Genomic DNA, 18,205 nt, shown 5'->3' on the forward strand with positions numbered 1-18,205 from the left:
GTTACGCAACAACCCCCCCTTCCCCAAACCACTGTTTCTCTCATATACACCCTGTTCTCAGAAGTGGAAGGAGGAAAGAAGAATGCTTCTCTTATCCTTTGCCCTCTCCTGGAGCTGCTAGAGCTTTAAGTATGAGTATATTTGTGTAGGAGGATGGACATGGTGACTTTCTGGCTGCTATTCAATCCATCCATCCATCCATCCATCCATTCAATTTACTCATTCAACAAATATTTATTAAGTAACCTACTGTGTGCTGGGCACTCTGTAAAGGGATATAATCCCCTCTATCCATTTAGTGGCTTTTCTGAGTTCTCTCAGGGTGTTTGGAACTTATACTGTCTTCTCCTTAACAGAGGTAATAAAGGAGTAAGGGCTGGTATGGACAGAAGGAGGGAGAGCAACTGGGGTATTTGCTGAGGAGAGGCATGGAGGAAATATATTTTCTCAAATCATTCAAGGTCCCTTTTGTTTCCCTTATTGTGGAGGTTTTTTTCTACATGTAGATCTATCAGGGGTAAGCATAGAACTTATGGGTGACTGGAAGGTTGCCCTAGCCTAAGACTGAGCCTTGAGTACCAGTGACGATTCTAGAGCAGAGTGTTTCAACCTCCAACACAGAAGTTGAATCCTGGACTGGCTACTGAGGGACACTGCCAGCTGCTGGCTCTGAAGTTGGCTTTGGATCTGGGCTAGATCTGTGGAAGTTGGGGCCCAGGCTCCTAACTCAGCAGCTTGTATTGATCTCCAGGCCTCTTTTGTCTCCTCCTCCCCAGTGGAAGCCTCTCCCCCTCTCCCCCTCTGCCTCAGCCTCTTCCGCTTTCCTCCTCTGCTTCTAATGAATTGAAATCTCCGAGAGCCGCTAAGGCTCTGGTAGTTTTACAAAACTGTCCTTGCTCTTTCTGCATTCTGCCCAGTCAAGGGTATCTTTGCCGGAGGTCAGAATGATGCTGTTAGTCCTGATGTGATTGCATAGCAACACAGAGCGGCTCTGAGAGGGGAGGAGGAGGAGGAGAAAGAGAAGAGGGCAGGAAGGTGGGAGAGACAGAGGGAGAGTGTGCATACAGCAGCTGTCGGCATCCCTGTCTCAGGGACTTCTTTGCTGATTCACAGAGGCAGCCCAGCGCCAGCCTCCCAGCTCCCAGTTGCAGCCTGCTCCTCAGACCCGAAGGAATCAGAAGGTAGGCCACAGAGAAATGATTCCCCAGCCTCGCCCTTTTCAGGCTGACTGAGAGGAAATGATTGAGGGAAGGGAAGCTCCAGAGGACTCTGTGTGCGTGTGTGTAAGCGTGTGTGTGAGTGTGTGTGTGTTTGTGTGTATGTGTGTGTGTGCATGCCTGCCTGCTTCCTGCATGTGCCTTTGGGGGAAAACTTGCTTTTAAAAATGCCCACAATGAAGTAGCTACTGCTTGGATTCAGAGGGGAGAGAAAAGGTGCCCTGGCACAGAAACACAAGCCAATGTGTGCAAGTAATGAATAAGAGGAAGGTCCACGGTTTGCTTCTTAGAGAGGGAGAAGGGTATTATTTATTTGTTTGTTTGTTTGTTCATTTATGTTTGTTCTCAATGACATGCCTTTTGTCCAAGGGTGCATTTCCTGGTGGGAGGGAAGGGAAGGGGTGTGGAGAGCATTGATTGAAAAGGGAGGAGAGAGGAAATGTGGGACCTCAGAGCGGGTTCCCTGAGTAAATGAATGTCTGGTCAGCAGACAGGACACAGGAGTGCTTCCCTGGAGTAAACTGGGCTCTGATTTAGGAGCCTGGTGCTGAAGGCACGTCCTGATATCTGCCCTTACTTCATGGTTAAATTTATCTTCCCTGTTGGATTTTGTCCTTTGCTTCTTCCCTTGGTTGCCTTTCTAACTCCTGCAATCAGGAGGGTACCTCTCCACTTCTGAGAGCATAGCTTGGTGTGCTTTGAAATGGGGTTTACATCTCTTGGAGTCAAACACCTTGTTCCTTCTGGTCTCCTCACCTTTCCTGGCACAAGGTCCAGTGTCCAAGCCTGGTAAGTGGGCTTGAGACTGTGTGGGTAGTTAAAGTTTGTCCTGCCTTTGGTAGGCAGGTGGAGCTAGGCCTCATGGGTGTTGGGTCCAAGCAGGTAGCTGGGCTGGGCTTGGGTGGAGTGGAATAGAGAAGGAGGGATGGCAGTGGTAGCTGCCTGTTTCCACTGAGAGCATGGTGCATGCTGAATGGAAAAGAACATACTTTCCTCTTATGTTTTCTTTGTGATTGTTCAAAAGAACTAAAGCCTTAAAAAAAACACCTCTATTTCTAGTTCACCTTAGTTCCTGGCTTTTCCAAAGGCACCCTTGTTTCTAGATTAAAGGCCCTCAGGTAAAACACCTTTTAAAAGGCCCTGTGGGAACCACAAATCTCAGAAGATTTGCTCTGTGGGATTTGGGTGGGGGGATGGTTCCAGAGAACTTTGGAGCCTCAAGGAAACCCTCCAGGAAATGGAAATACTGCAGGTGAAATTGATAAGTATCCTGTCCCTGAGAGAAGACCAAGCCCCTCTTTTGCTGGGTGAGTTAGCCTCTGCCCTGCAGTCCTGCTTCCTGCAAACTCTTGCTGGGGGAAGAAGACATATGGAAAAGGTCCCTCTTCCTATGACAGTTGTTCCCCCAGGCATTCTGCTCTTGACAAGTATCTCTCAGCTCCGGCCCAGAGCATCCTTCAGTTCCAAAATCACCCAAAGGAGGAGAGCATGGCCAGAAGCAGAAAACTTAACAAAGGCCCAAGAGCCAGATGTACAGAGTGTGTCAGTGATGCAGCACTTCTCAATATAGATACCCAGAAGTTTCTGATGTTAAATCTGCCAGAGTGCCAGATAGGATTAGGCTCTCACTAATGAAGCCCAAGAAGATATCCTTCTAAACTTGCCAGGGACACTCACCCAAAAGAAACCCACTGTATGGAAAGCTATACCATCAAACCACATTCCTCCCTTATAAAGGATTCTGAACACACACTGGCAACAGAGATAGCAAGTGAGACAAATCCTTCTAGGACAGCATTTACCAAACTGATGTCTCATAGAACACTGTTCTGAGAGAATGTTAATAGATTGTGTTTTAAAGTAAGGAGCGGTGGTGGTAGTAGTGGGGGGGGGGTGCATTCTGTGGGGGGTCTTCTTCCCCCTGCTCTGTTTTTTTCCAAGCCTCTCATGATTTAGAAGTCTTCCCTATTTATTTTTCTTCCAAGAAAAATAAATGCTTGTTATAATTTGTTGAAAATGCTTCATAACAGAGTTCTCTGCTTAGAGTCACAATGTATGGACGCATATTCAAAGCTCTGAGATATAGTGCCATAAATAAATCTCTTTAATTTTGTTTAACCTGGTATATCCCAAACTGATTTGACCAGGGAACAGTTTTCTACATGGAAAACACTTTAGCATCCTACAGACACAGTTTTGAGAACTGCTCTCAAAACAAACAAACAAACAAACAAACAAACAAATAAAAAAGCTGGAAGAAATTGTCACATGGAAAAAATGTGTAAGATAATCTAGTCTAACACAGCATTTTTAAATGTGAAAAAAATTGAGAGGTTAATCAAATTGTTCCCCTTTCCATAGCTGATAAGTATCTGAAAGAGTGGGGCCCTTATCTCCTGATTATCAGTCCATTGCTCCTTTTCTAGCAAGTTCCCTCCTGTGACACTAGTCCCAGGAAAATCAAACAGCTTTAAGGAATAATCCTGTCATTTGGAGTACAGCATTTGTATCTTATACATTTTTTTAGTATTTTGTTATATCTGAAAAGTGAATGTTTTTCAGCATGAGATTTGTTGCGTTGTTTCAAACAATGTATTGTGAAAATCTTTATACACTCAAAAAGATATAAAGAATAATATAATGAAAATCAGAATACGCATCACCCAGCTTAAGAAAAAGCATCACCAGTAGAGTTGAAACCCTTTGTCTATCCTTCTATGATTAAAGCTCCCTCCAGAGTAACCACTCTCCTAGATTTGGTGTTTATGATTCTTATGCATTTATTTATACTTTTGCTACATATGTATGTGTCTTTAAACAGCACACACCACTTCTTTTCATGTTTTAAAATTTTATATCAATGGTACGTATTCTTGTCCAATTTTTAAAAATTCAGTGTTATAGTTACAAATCATCCATGTTGTGACATGTGACTCTAGGTCACTTATTTTTTTCACTATCGTATAACATGCCATTTAATAAATATGCCTTGATTTATTTATCCATTCTGCTGTTTATGGACATTTAGGCTATTTCCAGGTTTTGGCTCACAGGGCTATTATGATCATTCATTTGTAGATATTCTTATGTGACTATTGCTATTGTGTATATATCTAGAAGAGAATCATTCCATCACAGGGTGTGAGAATCTTCACCTTTGGGAGATATCGTCAAATTGCTCTGCAAAATGGTTTACTAACTTATACTCCCACCAGCAGTGTATCAAGGTTTCAGATGTATTGCATTAATTGGCCTTAGAATAAAATGCTCCCCATGGGGATGCATCTCTGATTCTTTTCACTGGAAAATAAACTCCATTTCTCAAAATTTCTTGACAGCTAACTTCTCAGGAGCACATGTCCTTGTTTCTGTGTGTAAATGAGGGGGTTGGTATAGATAATCTCTAAGATTCCTTCCAGTTTGACAATCTGAGGCTCCATGATTTATTCATTAAGTGAGAGCATCTGAAGCAAAACCTCAGTTTTTGGCTACATTGCAATAATTATTTTAGGAACAGATAACAAGGTTCAGTACCAATTAAATGTGTGTCTTCTCTCTTAGTGCCATGCTGTCAGGTAGAAAGTCAGTGCTGTGAGAGAGGGGGGGCCATCATTTCATGTTAGTTTGGGTTGGACAGAGGAATCTATAGCCCATGGGAAGGGGGTCTTCATCCCCCTGCTCTGTTTTTTTCCAAGCCTCTCATGATTTAGAAGTCTTCCCTATTTATTTTTCTTCCAAGAATAATAAATGCTTGTTATAAAATACATACATTTATATGTACATGTATGTTTATATATATATATATATATATATATACATACATAGTTGTGTGTGTACATATATATACATACACAAAGTATATAAATCAAAGGGAGACTCTCCCTCACACAACTCTCCAGAGTAATGTTACTGAACAGTTCTGTGTATCCTTGCAGGCTTTCTTTCTATGCATATACACATGTAGATTTTTTACAAAAGCTTTTTGCATAATTGTTGTTCTATTAGACATATTATTCCTAACTTATTTTATCTAAAATATATATCTTCAATGTCTGTTCAAATCAGTGTATATAGATCCACCTATTTATTTTTAACAGCTGTATAATATTTCATTTTGTGAGTGGCTCCAATAATAGGTAAGATTTGAATACTTACTAGGTATCAGAAACTATGAATTAACTCCTTGTAACAAGGCTACAAGGTAGGCCTCTTTGTTATCCCTATTCTACAGGTGCAGGAATTGAAGCACAATAAGGTCAGGGAGCTTATCCAAATCTGTGCTGATAAATAGTGGAGCCAGGATGCAAACCTGAATGTCCTGGCTCAGAGCCCACACCATTACCTGTCGTGCTGTGCCACCTCTCTGACACAGTCCACTTAACCAGTCCCCTGTTAATAGACATTTGAGTCGATTACAGAGTTTTGCTATTGCAAACAATGCTGCAGCAGCTACCCTCATCCATTTCTGCAAGTATTCCTCTAGGATAGGTTCCTCGACTTCTCTAGTTTTATAGGCAGAAAGAACTTATTGATTCATTAAAAAAAATTTACTGGGCGCCTGGGTGGCGCAGTCGGTTAAGCGTCCGACTTCAGCCAGGTCACGATCTCGGGGTCCGTGAGTTCGAGCCCCGCGTCGGGCTCTGGGCTGATGGCTCGGAGCCTGGAGCCTGTTTCCGATTCTGGGTCTCCCTCTCTCTCTGCCCCTCCCCCGTTCATGCTCTGTCTCTCTCTGTCCCAAAAATAAATAAACGTTGAAAAAAAAATTTTTTAAACAAACAAACAAAAAAAATTTACTGAGTTCTAAGGCACTGGAGAAGCTCAGAAGCTAGGACAGTTGACCAGAATTTTACTTCTCAGATGTCCTAGGAAAGTCATGTAAATATTCCGTAGGGTTTGCCAGCTGGGTGGTACCCCAGACCTCAGACTCACTGCCTTCTCTAAGCTGCTTGTATCTTTGCCTGAGTAAGGCATGAGTGAGTCAGTTCTTGGGCTCCCATCTGGTGGCCCATAGCCAAAAAAATCTCTGCTTGCTAAGGTTAGTGACTACAATGCCTCAGGGCCCGTGTTCTAGAATACAGAGGCAGAATAGTGTAACAGTGACGAATTTGTATTCTTGGACACACCTGCCTGGATACAAATCCCAGCTTCTCACCGCATATTCACAATATCACTCTGAAGCACTTACTGCCTCTGTTCCTCTGTGTTCTTAGCTGCACAATGGAAACAATAGAAACCACTTAATAGGGTTATTGTGAAGATTAAAGAACTTGGTGTATGTAGACTGATTAGTTAATTATGTAAAACATGGAATACAATAAGTTTTAACTGTTATTATTTATTTGGGCTATGGAAAAACTGTGACACTAATGATTACATAAAACAGTTGAAGAAGTCCATGACATTTTGGTGAGGAGTGGGGAAGGGAGGGAGGAAGTAGCTGTTAAATAGCTAATATATTGACATGGTACAAAAGGATATTCAGTAAAAACTACATCTCTTGTTGGTGGGCTTTTGTGGGTGTGGGTAATTATTCTATTTTTCAACCCAAGCAGTGAATATATGGGAATTTACTTTCTAATAATTCTATATATTTTATACATATGCTTTATGTATTTTCTGCAGGTATGTTTTTAAAACTGAGAGGAAATCCCACAGGAATGGAGGGAATTCTCCCACCCCTGTCTAGTAGCCATCTGTCTCCCTTCTCCAAAAGCAATCAATATTAACAGATTCTTTTGTATACTTTTATTGCATATAATTTTTTGCATACATAAGCACATATTTTTCTTTTGGTTTTACACAAATGTAAACTAATTACCTTATTTTTTTCTACTTTTCTTTTTACTTAAAATTATGTCCCAAGAGATTATTCCATTTTGGCACATAAAGAGTTCTTAATTATGTTTTTAACAGCTGTATAGAATTCCATTATATGGATATGCCATTATTTATTTAACTAGTCCCCTAGTAATGGACATTTAGGTTGTTTGCATTTTTTTTTTTTTTTGGCTATTTCAAGGCTTGCTTCAAATGCTAGCATTCTGTATACATCATTTTACACAAAATAAAAATAAATATGTGTATCCAAAGCATTTTTCTTCATGCCTCCTGGAATTTGTACCTACAAAGTTGAGAACCTGTATGCTTACCTAATTGGAGTTTAATTCCATAAATCAAGTCAGGAAACATTCACTGAGTGAATGCTCTGTACCCGGCACTGTCTTAAAAAATATGTGGGATATAAATAAATATCAGGCATGGATCTTATCTTCCATGAGCCAATAATTTTACTTTCATGTTGGAATCCTTGTATTTCCCATATGTTTTTAAAGCTTTTATCTCTGCCCAAGAGAAATAATTTCTCCCATCTTAATCTTCCTGAAAGGGTGTATGTGTGGTTTTGAAAACCAAGAAGGGCATTCCTAGTAGCAAAAAGCCACAATTTGGTATCTAGCAGGATCCCTAGGGGAGAGCACAGAAGAGTCAGTTCCACCCCCAAAGCATCCTTCACACTACTCCATGTGTACAAATCACCTTAGCTCAAAACCATCTCTTCCATAAATACGTCCTAAATCCCTCCAACTTAAGGCGAACACTTCTTCCTCTGTGACCTCTCAAGACATGATTTCTGTGTCCCACATAAGGTATGAATCATTTTTTCCCTTAAGTTATACTTTAAAAAAATGTGTCTTATTTCCTACACTTGACCATCTGGGGACTAAGATTCCTCTCCAATTCCTCACAGCCTCTGCAAATTAAAAAGAAAAATAGGAAGAGAATCAGTAAGTACAGGTGGTAATGTGGGACATCATGAAGACACATAGGCAGAAATAAGAATCTTTGTGCAGAACAAAGAGCACTGGTCAGGAGTCAGGTGCCCTGGTTCACTTGTGTCTCAGCATCTTAATCTCTCAAATAGGATCATAATCCTTCCTGGGCCATCCTTACCAGGTTGCATTAAGGATCAAGAAAGACAATAGCAGGCTACAAAAGCATGTTATACAAGTACAGGGGGTGCTAGCATTTTCTTTTTTTTTTTTTAAGGGAATGCTAGCATTTTGATGTGTGACAACTTTTTTTATTTTTAAAAATTTATTTATTTTGAGAGAGAGAGAGAGAGAGAGAGAGAGAGAGAGAGACGGAGAGCACAAGCAGGGGAGAGGGCAGAGAGAATCCCAAACAGGCTCCATACCACCAGTGCAAAGCCTGATGATGCAGTACTCAAACCCAAAAACCATGAGATTATGACCTGAGCTGAAACCAAGAGTCAGGTGCTCAACTGACTGAGCCACCCAGGCACCCCAATGTTTGACAACTCTTAAACATTAATGTTTTACAGGTTAGCAAACCAAGATCTAGAGAGGTGAAATGACTTGAGGTCACAAGTGGCAAAGTCTGGAAACAGCAGAGGATAGTCAAGGTAGGACTAGAAGGAGTTTATTCCTTCTCTGCCTATACTGGGATTAGACTATCTGAATTCTCTGACTCCTGTGTTTGTTTTATTTTTGTTTTGTGAAGCATCAACCTGATATCAGGTCAGAAGAGGAATAAGAAGGAAGGAAGTTAATCTGCAGACAGGTGAACCTCAAAAGAGACAAAGATAGTTCATGAAAGAAGAAATAGAACTGGCCACTAAAAGTATAGGAAAAAAGTTAAGCATCTTTAGTAATTAATGAAATATGGAGTACTCCTTAAGATGCCATCTTCTCTTAAAAAATTGGCAAAGATGTTTTAAAAATAAGAATACTCACTGTTGGCAAGTATGCTGGGAAACAGCACTCTCATCCATTGCTGGTATTAGTATAAAGTGATCTATTTTTTTCTAGGGCAATTTAGAAGTATGCATCACAAACCTGAAATTGTTCATACCCTTTGGTCCAGGAAGTTTTCCTTCTAGGAAAATATCCTAAGGAAAGAATCACAAATAAGCATAAGGCTGTTCATTGCAGTGTGACTTATGTCTAATTATTAAAATTATGGTATATCCATTCAATTGAATAGGATACAATGATTACAGCTAACATTTATTGAGCAGTGTACTATTGCCAGGGACTCTACTAAGTTATTTAAATACATTATTAATTTTAATAATTAGAATAACTATGACGGCAATATCATTGTCATCTCCATCTTGCAGATGGGAATACCGAAGGTCAGAGAGAGGTTAACTCATCCCAGGCCACACTGCTATTTAGTTGAATAGTGTGGATCTGAATTTAGGTCTGTATGATGCCAAAGCCCATGGCCTCAACCATAGTGCTCTATCACCTTTGCAGTCATTAGAAATCATGTTTTAGAGGAATAGTGACATTCTAAAATGATCATGATATAAGGGCATCTGGGTGGCTCAGTCTGTTAAGCATCCAACTTCGGCTCAGGTCATGAACTCACCATTCATGGGTTCAAGACCCTCATCGGGCTCTGTGCTGAGAGCTTGGAGCCTGGACCCTGCTTCAGATTCTGTGTCTCCCTCTCTCTCTGCCCCTCCCCTGCTTACACTCTGTCTGTCTCTCTCTCTCTCTCTCTCAAGAATAAATAAACATTGGAGCGCCTGGGTGGCTCAGTCAGTTGAGCTTCCGACTTCGGCTCAGGTCATGATCTCACGGTCTGTGAGTTCGAGCCCCCTGTTGGGCTATGTGCTGACAGCTCAGAGCCTGGAGCCTGCTACAGATTCTGTGTCTCCCTCTCTCTCTGACCCTTCCCTGTTCATGTTCTGTCTCTCTGTGTCTCAAAAATAAACATTAAAAAAAGAATAAATAAACATAAAAAATTTTTAAATGATCATGATATAAATGATAAATGAAAAAAGCACAATTCAAAATGATATATATCATATGATGGCAATTGGATATGTATGGATATATTTTTTCATAGAAAAACTACTATGAGGCTTCATACCTATTAGTTATTTCTGGGTGGTAGTGTTATAGGTTATTTTATTTTCATCCTTATGATGTTTTTTGTATTTTCCAGTTTTTCTGTAAAGAATATGCATTATTTGTGTAATCAGCAAAAATAAAAATGTTGATATAAAAAGAGGTCTGAAAGCAAGCATTTTGTAACCTTCATGCTTGTGACACATCTATAGTAATTATTTTTTATCTGTTGTTTTATCTGTTTTCTGTCGGTGTCAGATGAGAGGGGAGCCATATTTTCAACCATTCTTTGGAGAATCTCTTTGGGGATGAGGAGCTATATAGCTGTGTAATCTCTAGAGACTTTGACTACAATTAAGTGTCCTTTTGACCTTAAATTCTTGCATCTTTGTGATCTGTAACAGTCCCCAATCTTGGACCATGGGCCCCTGAGGAGGAGGGAAGGGCACTCAATGCAAGAGTCCACAGATCTTTAAATGTATAAGTGCTTTTTCTTACTCTGTAAGTGCTAAAAGTATAGCTACTATTGTAGGTATGAGTGGGTGAAGTGAGATTCTTTTTTTAATCTTTCTTAAGAAGGGGCCCTTAAACCTAAAATGTTGGGAACCACTGAAATAGAGACTAAAAATGGTGGCTATTTAATCATCAACCTCAGGAATCAAAGATGCTTATGTCCTGCCCTTTTGATCAGGGTTTTCATGTCTTTGCCCAACACTAAAAGATAGGACTTTTAGCAGTTCCAAGCATTGTCTTTGTTACCCATTCTCATCACACTTGTGTACATTCCTTGTGTACATCTAACTTTTTCACTCATATCTTCCTGTTCTCAGCTTAGCTCCTGACATCTAAAGCTGAATATGTCTGAAGCATGGCTTATTATGGAACACTGCCCAAGCATAGCTTATTATGGAACACTGCCTTCATCCCCCACCCTACCAAATTTGCTCCTCCTCCAGTCTTCCCTCTCTTGCTGTTGGTAACGTTATCCACCTAGCTCCCAAATTAGAAACTTTTCACTCCTTCACTTCCTTCACCCTTTACATCCAATTGATCACCGAACCCAATGTATTTTACCTCTTCAGTGTATCTCTTAATCCATGCTCTCTGCTCCATCTTCCCTGCAACTGCTTGCCTATTATAACAGCTCTTTAATGGATTCTTCCCCTAGGAGAATCACTCCAAAAGGCAGCCAGAGGGCTCTTTCTAAAATGCAAATCTGGTCCAGTCACTCCCCTGCTTAAAATCTTCTGTTCCTCCCTATTATCTACAAGATAAAGCCTAGAATTCTCTGCTTGTCATTCAAGGCATGACCCAATCTGGCCACAGCCTCATTTTTCAGACTCCTCTACTGCTCCCCACAAGGCACCTACCTTGTACTCTGGTCACACCATACATTTCATTTTGTGCTTTTTGGAATTATTATTTTTTTTTATCTCTCCTGCCTAATGACGATCTGATTTCTCTCTCATGGCTCAACTCAAGTGTATTTCCTCTAGGGAGACTTTTCCTGACCTGACCAGGTAGAACTCACCTCACCTATCCCTTCACTCCATCCCATAAATACTTCTACCATTAATGCAAGTAACACTTTATGACTTGATTTTTTTCTAGGTCTGTTCTTTCTGTGTGTGAACTCCTCAGGGATAGGCACCATGTCTTTTTCATCTCTGAGCCTCCTAAACTCTAGCCAAATGGAACTTACTGTTCTCTGAACATGCTATGCTTTTTTGTGATATCCACCTTTACAGAGGTACATTCCTCCACTGGGGAGACCCTTCTCTCTTACTCCCCTTCTCTGCATACACAAACATCTACTTGTCCTTTGAGAGTCATCTCAAATGCAATTTCTCTGAAATCTTGGCACATTCTTAGAGTTATTTGTCCCCAAGTCTGTGCTCACCAAGCCTTCTGGTCAAATCTCGATTATAACACTTGCCACATAAGCATTTTATGAGCTTATATGACTGCCTCCTCCCACCCTGCAACCTCCCTGACCCTCTTCCCCAGGCTCTGAGATCTCAGATAGCAAATCATCTTAGTGTCTCTAGCATAAAGCATAATAGATGAACAATAAATACTTATTTGGTCAATAATTAAATAAAGCCTCTTATGGTACATGGTGGCCTGGGAAAAACTATTGGGTAGACCAGTAAGCTTTAATACTTATTTACATAACTGGTCAAGGTACCCTTGGGTAAGTGTTGAGTTCATAAGCCTTTTCTAGGTCTTGACTCTAAATCTGTCCTTGTTACTTTTCCAGGTGCTTATGGTCAACAGTTGGTGCACTGCCCATTCTCTCCCCCCATGAGCCTTGGTTCTGATGCAACCTATGGTCATGCAGGGATGCCCTTACACCCTCCCTCGATGTCATGAATGGCGGGCAGCTGACCAGTTCCATAACAGCAGCAGCCTCCGTAGCACCTGCCTCCAGCCTCAGGTAAGAGGCTGATAGCAAAAGAAAGTCCTGTGGAGAAAGGGTAGACACAGGATCTGTGTGTGTTCTTGTGGGTGTCCATGCTTCCTAAGGCTATGGGACACTGTCTATATACATGAATCTGTTTGGAGGGCATGGGACCTCCTTCTGACTCATCCCTTATCAGTCATGAAGTTTTTTAAAAATAAAGTTTATTTATTTTGAGAAAGAGAGAGAGACACCACGTGGGGGCAGGGGAGGGGCAGAGAGAGAGGGAATGAGAGAGAATCCCAAGCAGACTCCTCAGTGTCAGTGCTGAGCTCAATGTGAAGCTTGAACCCACAAAGTGTGAGATCATGACCTGAGCCAAAATCAAGAGTCAGATGCTCAATCAAGTGAGTCACTGAGGAGCTCCCTTGAAGCCTTTTATAGGGGGCATGGGGCAAAGAAATGTGTTGGTCTGGGTAAGTGAAAGGGCCAAGAATGGCTGAGGGAGACTAGTTTCATGTTAACCTCCCAAGGGAAGTCCCAGAAGAGTGTAACCCTTCAGGGTATCACCTAGGACAAGGCATGATCTTCCTTTGCTTTAACTTCTTTATGTCATACTTCATGTTCTGCACCTGAAGAATATTCTCTCTTCTTCCATGGGCTCTTCCTCTCAAGCCTTTAGTCTTACAGCTCCTGGCAGAATCCCTGTAGCTTCATAGCTGTCTCTCCTTTCTCTCTCCTCCCCTAGGAGTGGAATGGTGGTACTGTGTGTTCCTGCCTATATATGTTGGTAGATGGGCAGACGATGTATGAGAGGTAGTAATCCCAAGAGGATAGCCCCCTTCACTGACAATGAGGGAGGTCCATGGGAAAGTTGACTGGACAAGGGGGAAGCATAAACATATTTTGGCTTGTCCTACAATGCTTTGAGGTCCAGAGGCCATAAGGGTGTGAAAAAGTACTATGTCTCCTAGTATCTCACAGATGGGCTGTGGTGCTGAGTCACTGCTGGGGGTGCAGACAGCAGCTAAATATACAGGGAGGAAGGGAGGAAGGAAGGAGGGAGAACGGCAGCAGGGATGGAAAATGTGGGTGCTGGGGAGTCCATTTTGAAGAGAATAATGAGGAAAAGTCCAGAGAGGCATAACATCCAGGTCTTCCTGAGCTGTCTTCCCACATCTAACCAGAGAGAAATTGCTGCCTCTAACATATTCTCAGGCAAGTGCCAACTTAGAGTTCCCCAGTGTACCTACCCCTTTCCCAGACTGGGACTGCCATAGGGTCAAGGGATTGAGAAGTCTGGGCCCTTCCAAAAGGCTTGCCCTGCACATTTGTCCACCCCCTCCAAATTTCACCACCTAGACAGAGGGACCTAGGGCTTCATTTTGTGATTGAGAATGGTGAGAGCCACCCCCTCCTCTGCCACTGTCCCCTTTCTTCTCTCCCTTCCCTATGGCCCTGACTTTGTCTTAAAGTTTCAAGAGATAAGGAGAGAGCCCTCTGGGGAGTGGAGTGAGAAACAAACATCTTGGCTACAAAAGCCAGAAGTAGAAGGCCATTGGTAGCAAAAAATGTTGTTATTAATTATTTGCCTATTGTGTACCTGGCTGTACTAGGGGTACTTGTGAGTGTAAGGGGGGACTCGGAGGGGAGAACAGGGTGAGGGAGTATAGTAAGGGGGCCAAGTGAGGATTTAGAAAACTAAGAAGAAGTCTGAAGAGAATGAAACCTAATATGGGTGGAGCCAAGTTCGTCATGGGCACTTCCCTCAGAACCAGGACAACTTGGTTGTAGCTGAGTTACAAGGAGCCATTTCTAACTCTCAGTCTAGGGGATTCTGTGAAACTGGCTTGAGCCCAATTATCCCAGCATAAGCAAAGCTGTGACTCAGAACTAGAGCCTGCTCTTGGCCTGCCATCCCCTGCCATCCCCCATCCACCCAGAATGGCTCCACCCCAGACCCCCAGAAAGGGTCAGGCAGCTGCTCCAACTATTCCTGTAGGTGGGCCTCAGCATGGAAACAATGTGGAACTGTGGAAAGCCCAGAAGACTCTGTGGGAGATTAATGAGGATAGGAACAGAACACTTTTTGGTAAAAATGAAGTGTTTTCCCTCAGTGCTGAAGAGTGGGGGCCTAGCTTGGGAATGTTAACCTTTCCCCCAGGCAAGTCTGCTGGAAAGAGAGAAGAGTGACCACTTCCAGAAGGGACCCTACCCCCACAGACCAGTGGCCCAGGACAGCACAAGTAGGGCACAGGAGCCTCTCTGGCACTGGATCCCTGTACAGAGCTTCTGAGTTCCATTTTGCCTTCTCCCTCCCCTGCAGAGGTTCAAGGGGATGCCCATAGAAAAATCTATTTCCCCCTAACCTTAGAGTGCAGTGAGAAGTCTGAGGAGGTGGATAATGACTCTCCCTTCACTCCTCTCTGCCTCTCAAAGGTAAGGTAGAGCACCCCCTTGTTTTCATAGTGGGCTCAGATGAATCTTCTGCTGTTCAACTTCCTGATCCTGCCATCCCGTGGCTCTGTCCCCAGGTGTGCCACACACATTCCTCACTGCTTCTGAGGACACTTACTTAGTTAAAGACAAGGCTTATTTCCAAGCCCATCCTTCTGCCAGGCCTTGGGGAAAATAGCTTACCAGAGGTTTGTCACCAAAGTGGTCTGATCCTTTACTCCACCTCAGGGGAGGGGTGGGCCTGGACGCAGTGAGTCCTTTGTGTCTTCCATAGAAAATGAAAATAAATCAAGAGAAACTATCCTCTGCATACCCTTCCTCAACACCATGGAATGTCCAATTCCACTCCCGCAATCCTTGCCAGCCTGGGAGGGCCTTCCTGGCCCCGGTGTGGTGGGCTCAGATGGGAGTGAGCTGGAATTCCCCAGGGACAAAGCTCTGATTCACCAGCTGAGCCCTGACATAGCCGCCCCCTCTAGATTCCTGGGGGGTCAGTAAACAAACAGGGTGACAGCTCCCACCTCCTGACCTGGCTCAGCTCTGCCAGCCTTCCCTGAGGGAGCCTGCTTAGAGCCTGTCAGGATTCTGCCTGTGGCTCATCAGACACTGATTCTGGAAGCAAGCTGAAGGATAATCATGGAGCTGCCTAATCCTGCAGTGGAGTTCCCAGGCAGCACAGGTAGGGTCAGCTCATGGGAACATAGGGTGACTGACTTCAGAACTTTGCCCTTGAGCCTGGTTGCTCCCTCACTTCCTTTCAGTGTGTGGCTGTGAGCTGTGGTTTTAATGGGATGATTGTTTTCTTACATTGTTGGAAGAGTCTTGTGTGGGAAGGAAGTATGGTTTGGGGGGAAAGGGAGACTAGAAGAGTCTCATCCACCAACAGAACTATGTTCTTTCTACAAAAGGCAAGCTGGTATACAGGTGGGCAGACAGGTGGGTTTCCCAAGTCTGGGATTGAGCAGCACAGGCTGAGATTTCCTCGTCCATACTCCCCTTCCCTCAATTCCCTTCTGCCTTTGGCTGGGCAGTCCTGGCAGTATGCTAGAGGTGGCTAACTTATTTAGCACAACCCTCATTCCCCCAAACCTTGTAATTCCCTGCAGGGTGAAGAAGTGATGGGCTCTGAGCTTTAGGGCTCAAGGGAAGCCTTTGGTAGGATCTATGACTGGTACTTTTGGCTGCTGACTCTGGTCAGCGTCCTTTGGAGATCAGGGTCAAAAATATGGCTTTAGTTCTCTCTCAACCCATGGAAGATGAACAGTACTCTTTAGGACTGTTTCCAGGCTTTCCGACTGGTGGAAAATGCATGTGGGGAAGAGGGAGAGGGGGCACCAAGGCCTGGATTCATTTGAGAAGTAGGACATCTATTACTGATATCTTTCCCTGGCTGGTCTACTCTCTCTCCCTGAATCTTTTGAGGCAGCCCCTCAGCTTTCTTTTCTTTTTCAGTGTGGGACACTGAGGTTGAGCCTACAGCTTACCTTGAATGCTGTGTTTGCCAGTGTTTGGGCAATTCTGAGCTGCTCTTATCTAAGGAAAATACTTCCAGAATCCCATCTGGGCAATAGTCTTGGCAGAATTTACAGTAATAATCCACCCCCAAACATACCCTGGGACATGCGCTTCTCTCTCCTTATTCACATTTGTCCCATCCTTGGCTTGGTGCAGACCAGGGTGTGGCATACTCTGGGGATTGCAGAATGTCTATGTTTCTGTCCAGGTTAGAGTTGCTGCTACTGCCCCTGCGCCTCCTCAGGATGGTGCTGGAGTTTCCTGCCTAAGTCCAAAGCTATTCAACGGGTCTGTTGGTGCCGCTGGACCCCTCGAACCACGAGCCATGAATCTGTGTTGGAATGAAATCAAAAAAAAGTCTCACAACCTCCGGTAAGGCCTGGCCCCTAGAAACAGGAGCCTTAGGCAAATGGCTGGGGCTGTGTTGGGCTCCTTTTGCTGCTTCAACTTGTCATTCTCCTCTCAGCCTGTGTCAGCCTCATCATCCACTTCTCATCGTCTCATCAGCTTCATCATCTACTTCTCCACTTCCTTCTCTGGACCGTGGAAAGGACCCTGGGTCAGAAGTCAAGAGGCTTGGATTTGAGCCTAAGTTGTTTGTTTTTTTTTTTTAATATTTATTTATTTATTTATTTATTTTGAGAGAGAGAGAGACAGAGAGAGAGAGAGAGAGAGAGAGAGAGAGAGAGAGAGAGAATCTCAAGCAGGCTACACGCTGTCAGCACAGAGCTTCACAAGAGGCTCGATCTCATGAAGCTTGAGATTATGACCTGAGCCCATATCAAGAGTCCCATGCTTAACCGACTTAGCCACCCAAGGCCCCCCTGAGCTTCATTTTAAAGTAGTTGTGTCACCTTGGATACGTGGTTTAAGTTATCTGAATTTTACTCTCTTTTTTTTTAAAAAACAAAAACAAAAATGAGTGAAGGAACTTTCCTAACTACTTCACAGTGTTGTAAGGATTCTTATAAGATATGAAAATGCTTTCTGAACTTAAAAGCACTCATGTATAAATGAAGGATATGTGTGCTCCTTCCTCCTTTTCTTCTCATAACTGTCCTTCCTCCATCTCAGTAGATATTATCTGCTCTCTTTCCCATCCTTTTATGTCTTCTACTCCCATCCATTGGTTATCAGCCCACTTATTCCTCCCCAAACTGTAGGCAAATCTGTACGAGCATGAAGGCAATTCCTATATCAGTTGTCCCTCTTCTCCCTACCCTTCTGTATAACCTACCCCCACACTTTTCCTCTCCACTCCCTATTACCAAAGCCCAAACCCCTGGCTTTTGGTAGGCTTTGGCTGGAATGAGACAGTGTAGAGAAGTTGAAAGAATGCAGGCTCTGGGGTCAAATAAACCTGAGTTCAAATCATAGCTCTACCAGTGATTTAACTGTGTGACCTTGGGCAAATTACTTAACCTTCTTAGGCAATAGTAGTACCTACCTCATAAGGTCACTGCTCTGAGAATTAGTGGAAGTAGTGACTTAGGTAAGGGTTTGGTCCAGGTAGGAGGGAAGTAATGAATAGTTATTATTGTCAGCTAGGGGGAATGGGCTTGATAGCTGTACCTAGGCTGGCCTCTAGCTTCCTACCACTTGGTCCTCAGCTCATGGTTCATTTGTGGGGGATGGCTTACAGAGATGATTATAGTGTATGCATTTTTCTCCTTCCATATGTCAAATATCTAGCCTCTGGTGCTGTCATCCTTTGGGACCCTTGGGCTACGTATATTTGT

The 18,205-nt window shown here is 43.1% G+C and overlaps 1 protein-coding gene across 1 annotated transcript in view; it reads left to right on the plus strand.

Annotated features, from left to right (window-relative positions):
- Positions 1-1,028: 1,028 nt before the first annotated feature.
- DRP2 (dystrophin related protein 2) overlaps positions 1,029-18,205 on the plus strand; it is a 39,344-nt gene continuing 22,167 nt past the window's right edge. Inside the window, exons 1-3 of the mRNA XM_047843906.1 lie at positions 1,029-1,181; positions 12,354-12,530; positions 16,675-16,838. Coding sequence (XP_047699862.1) covers positions 12,414-12,530; positions 16,675-16,838 — 281 coding nt within the window. The 5' untranslated portion in view covers positions 1,029-1,181; positions 12,354-12,413. The remainder of the gene's footprint in view (positions 1,182-12,353; positions 12,531-16,674; positions 16,839-18,205) is intronic.

Source organism: Prionailurus viverrinus, chromosome X (assembly GCF_022837055.1).
Source record: "Prionailurus viverrinus isolate Anna chromosome X, UM_Priviv_1.0, whole genome shotgun sequence".
NCBI classification, from domain to species: domain Eukaryota; kingdom Metazoa; phylum Chordata; class Mammalia; order Carnivora; family Felidae; genus Prionailurus; species Prionailurus viverrinus.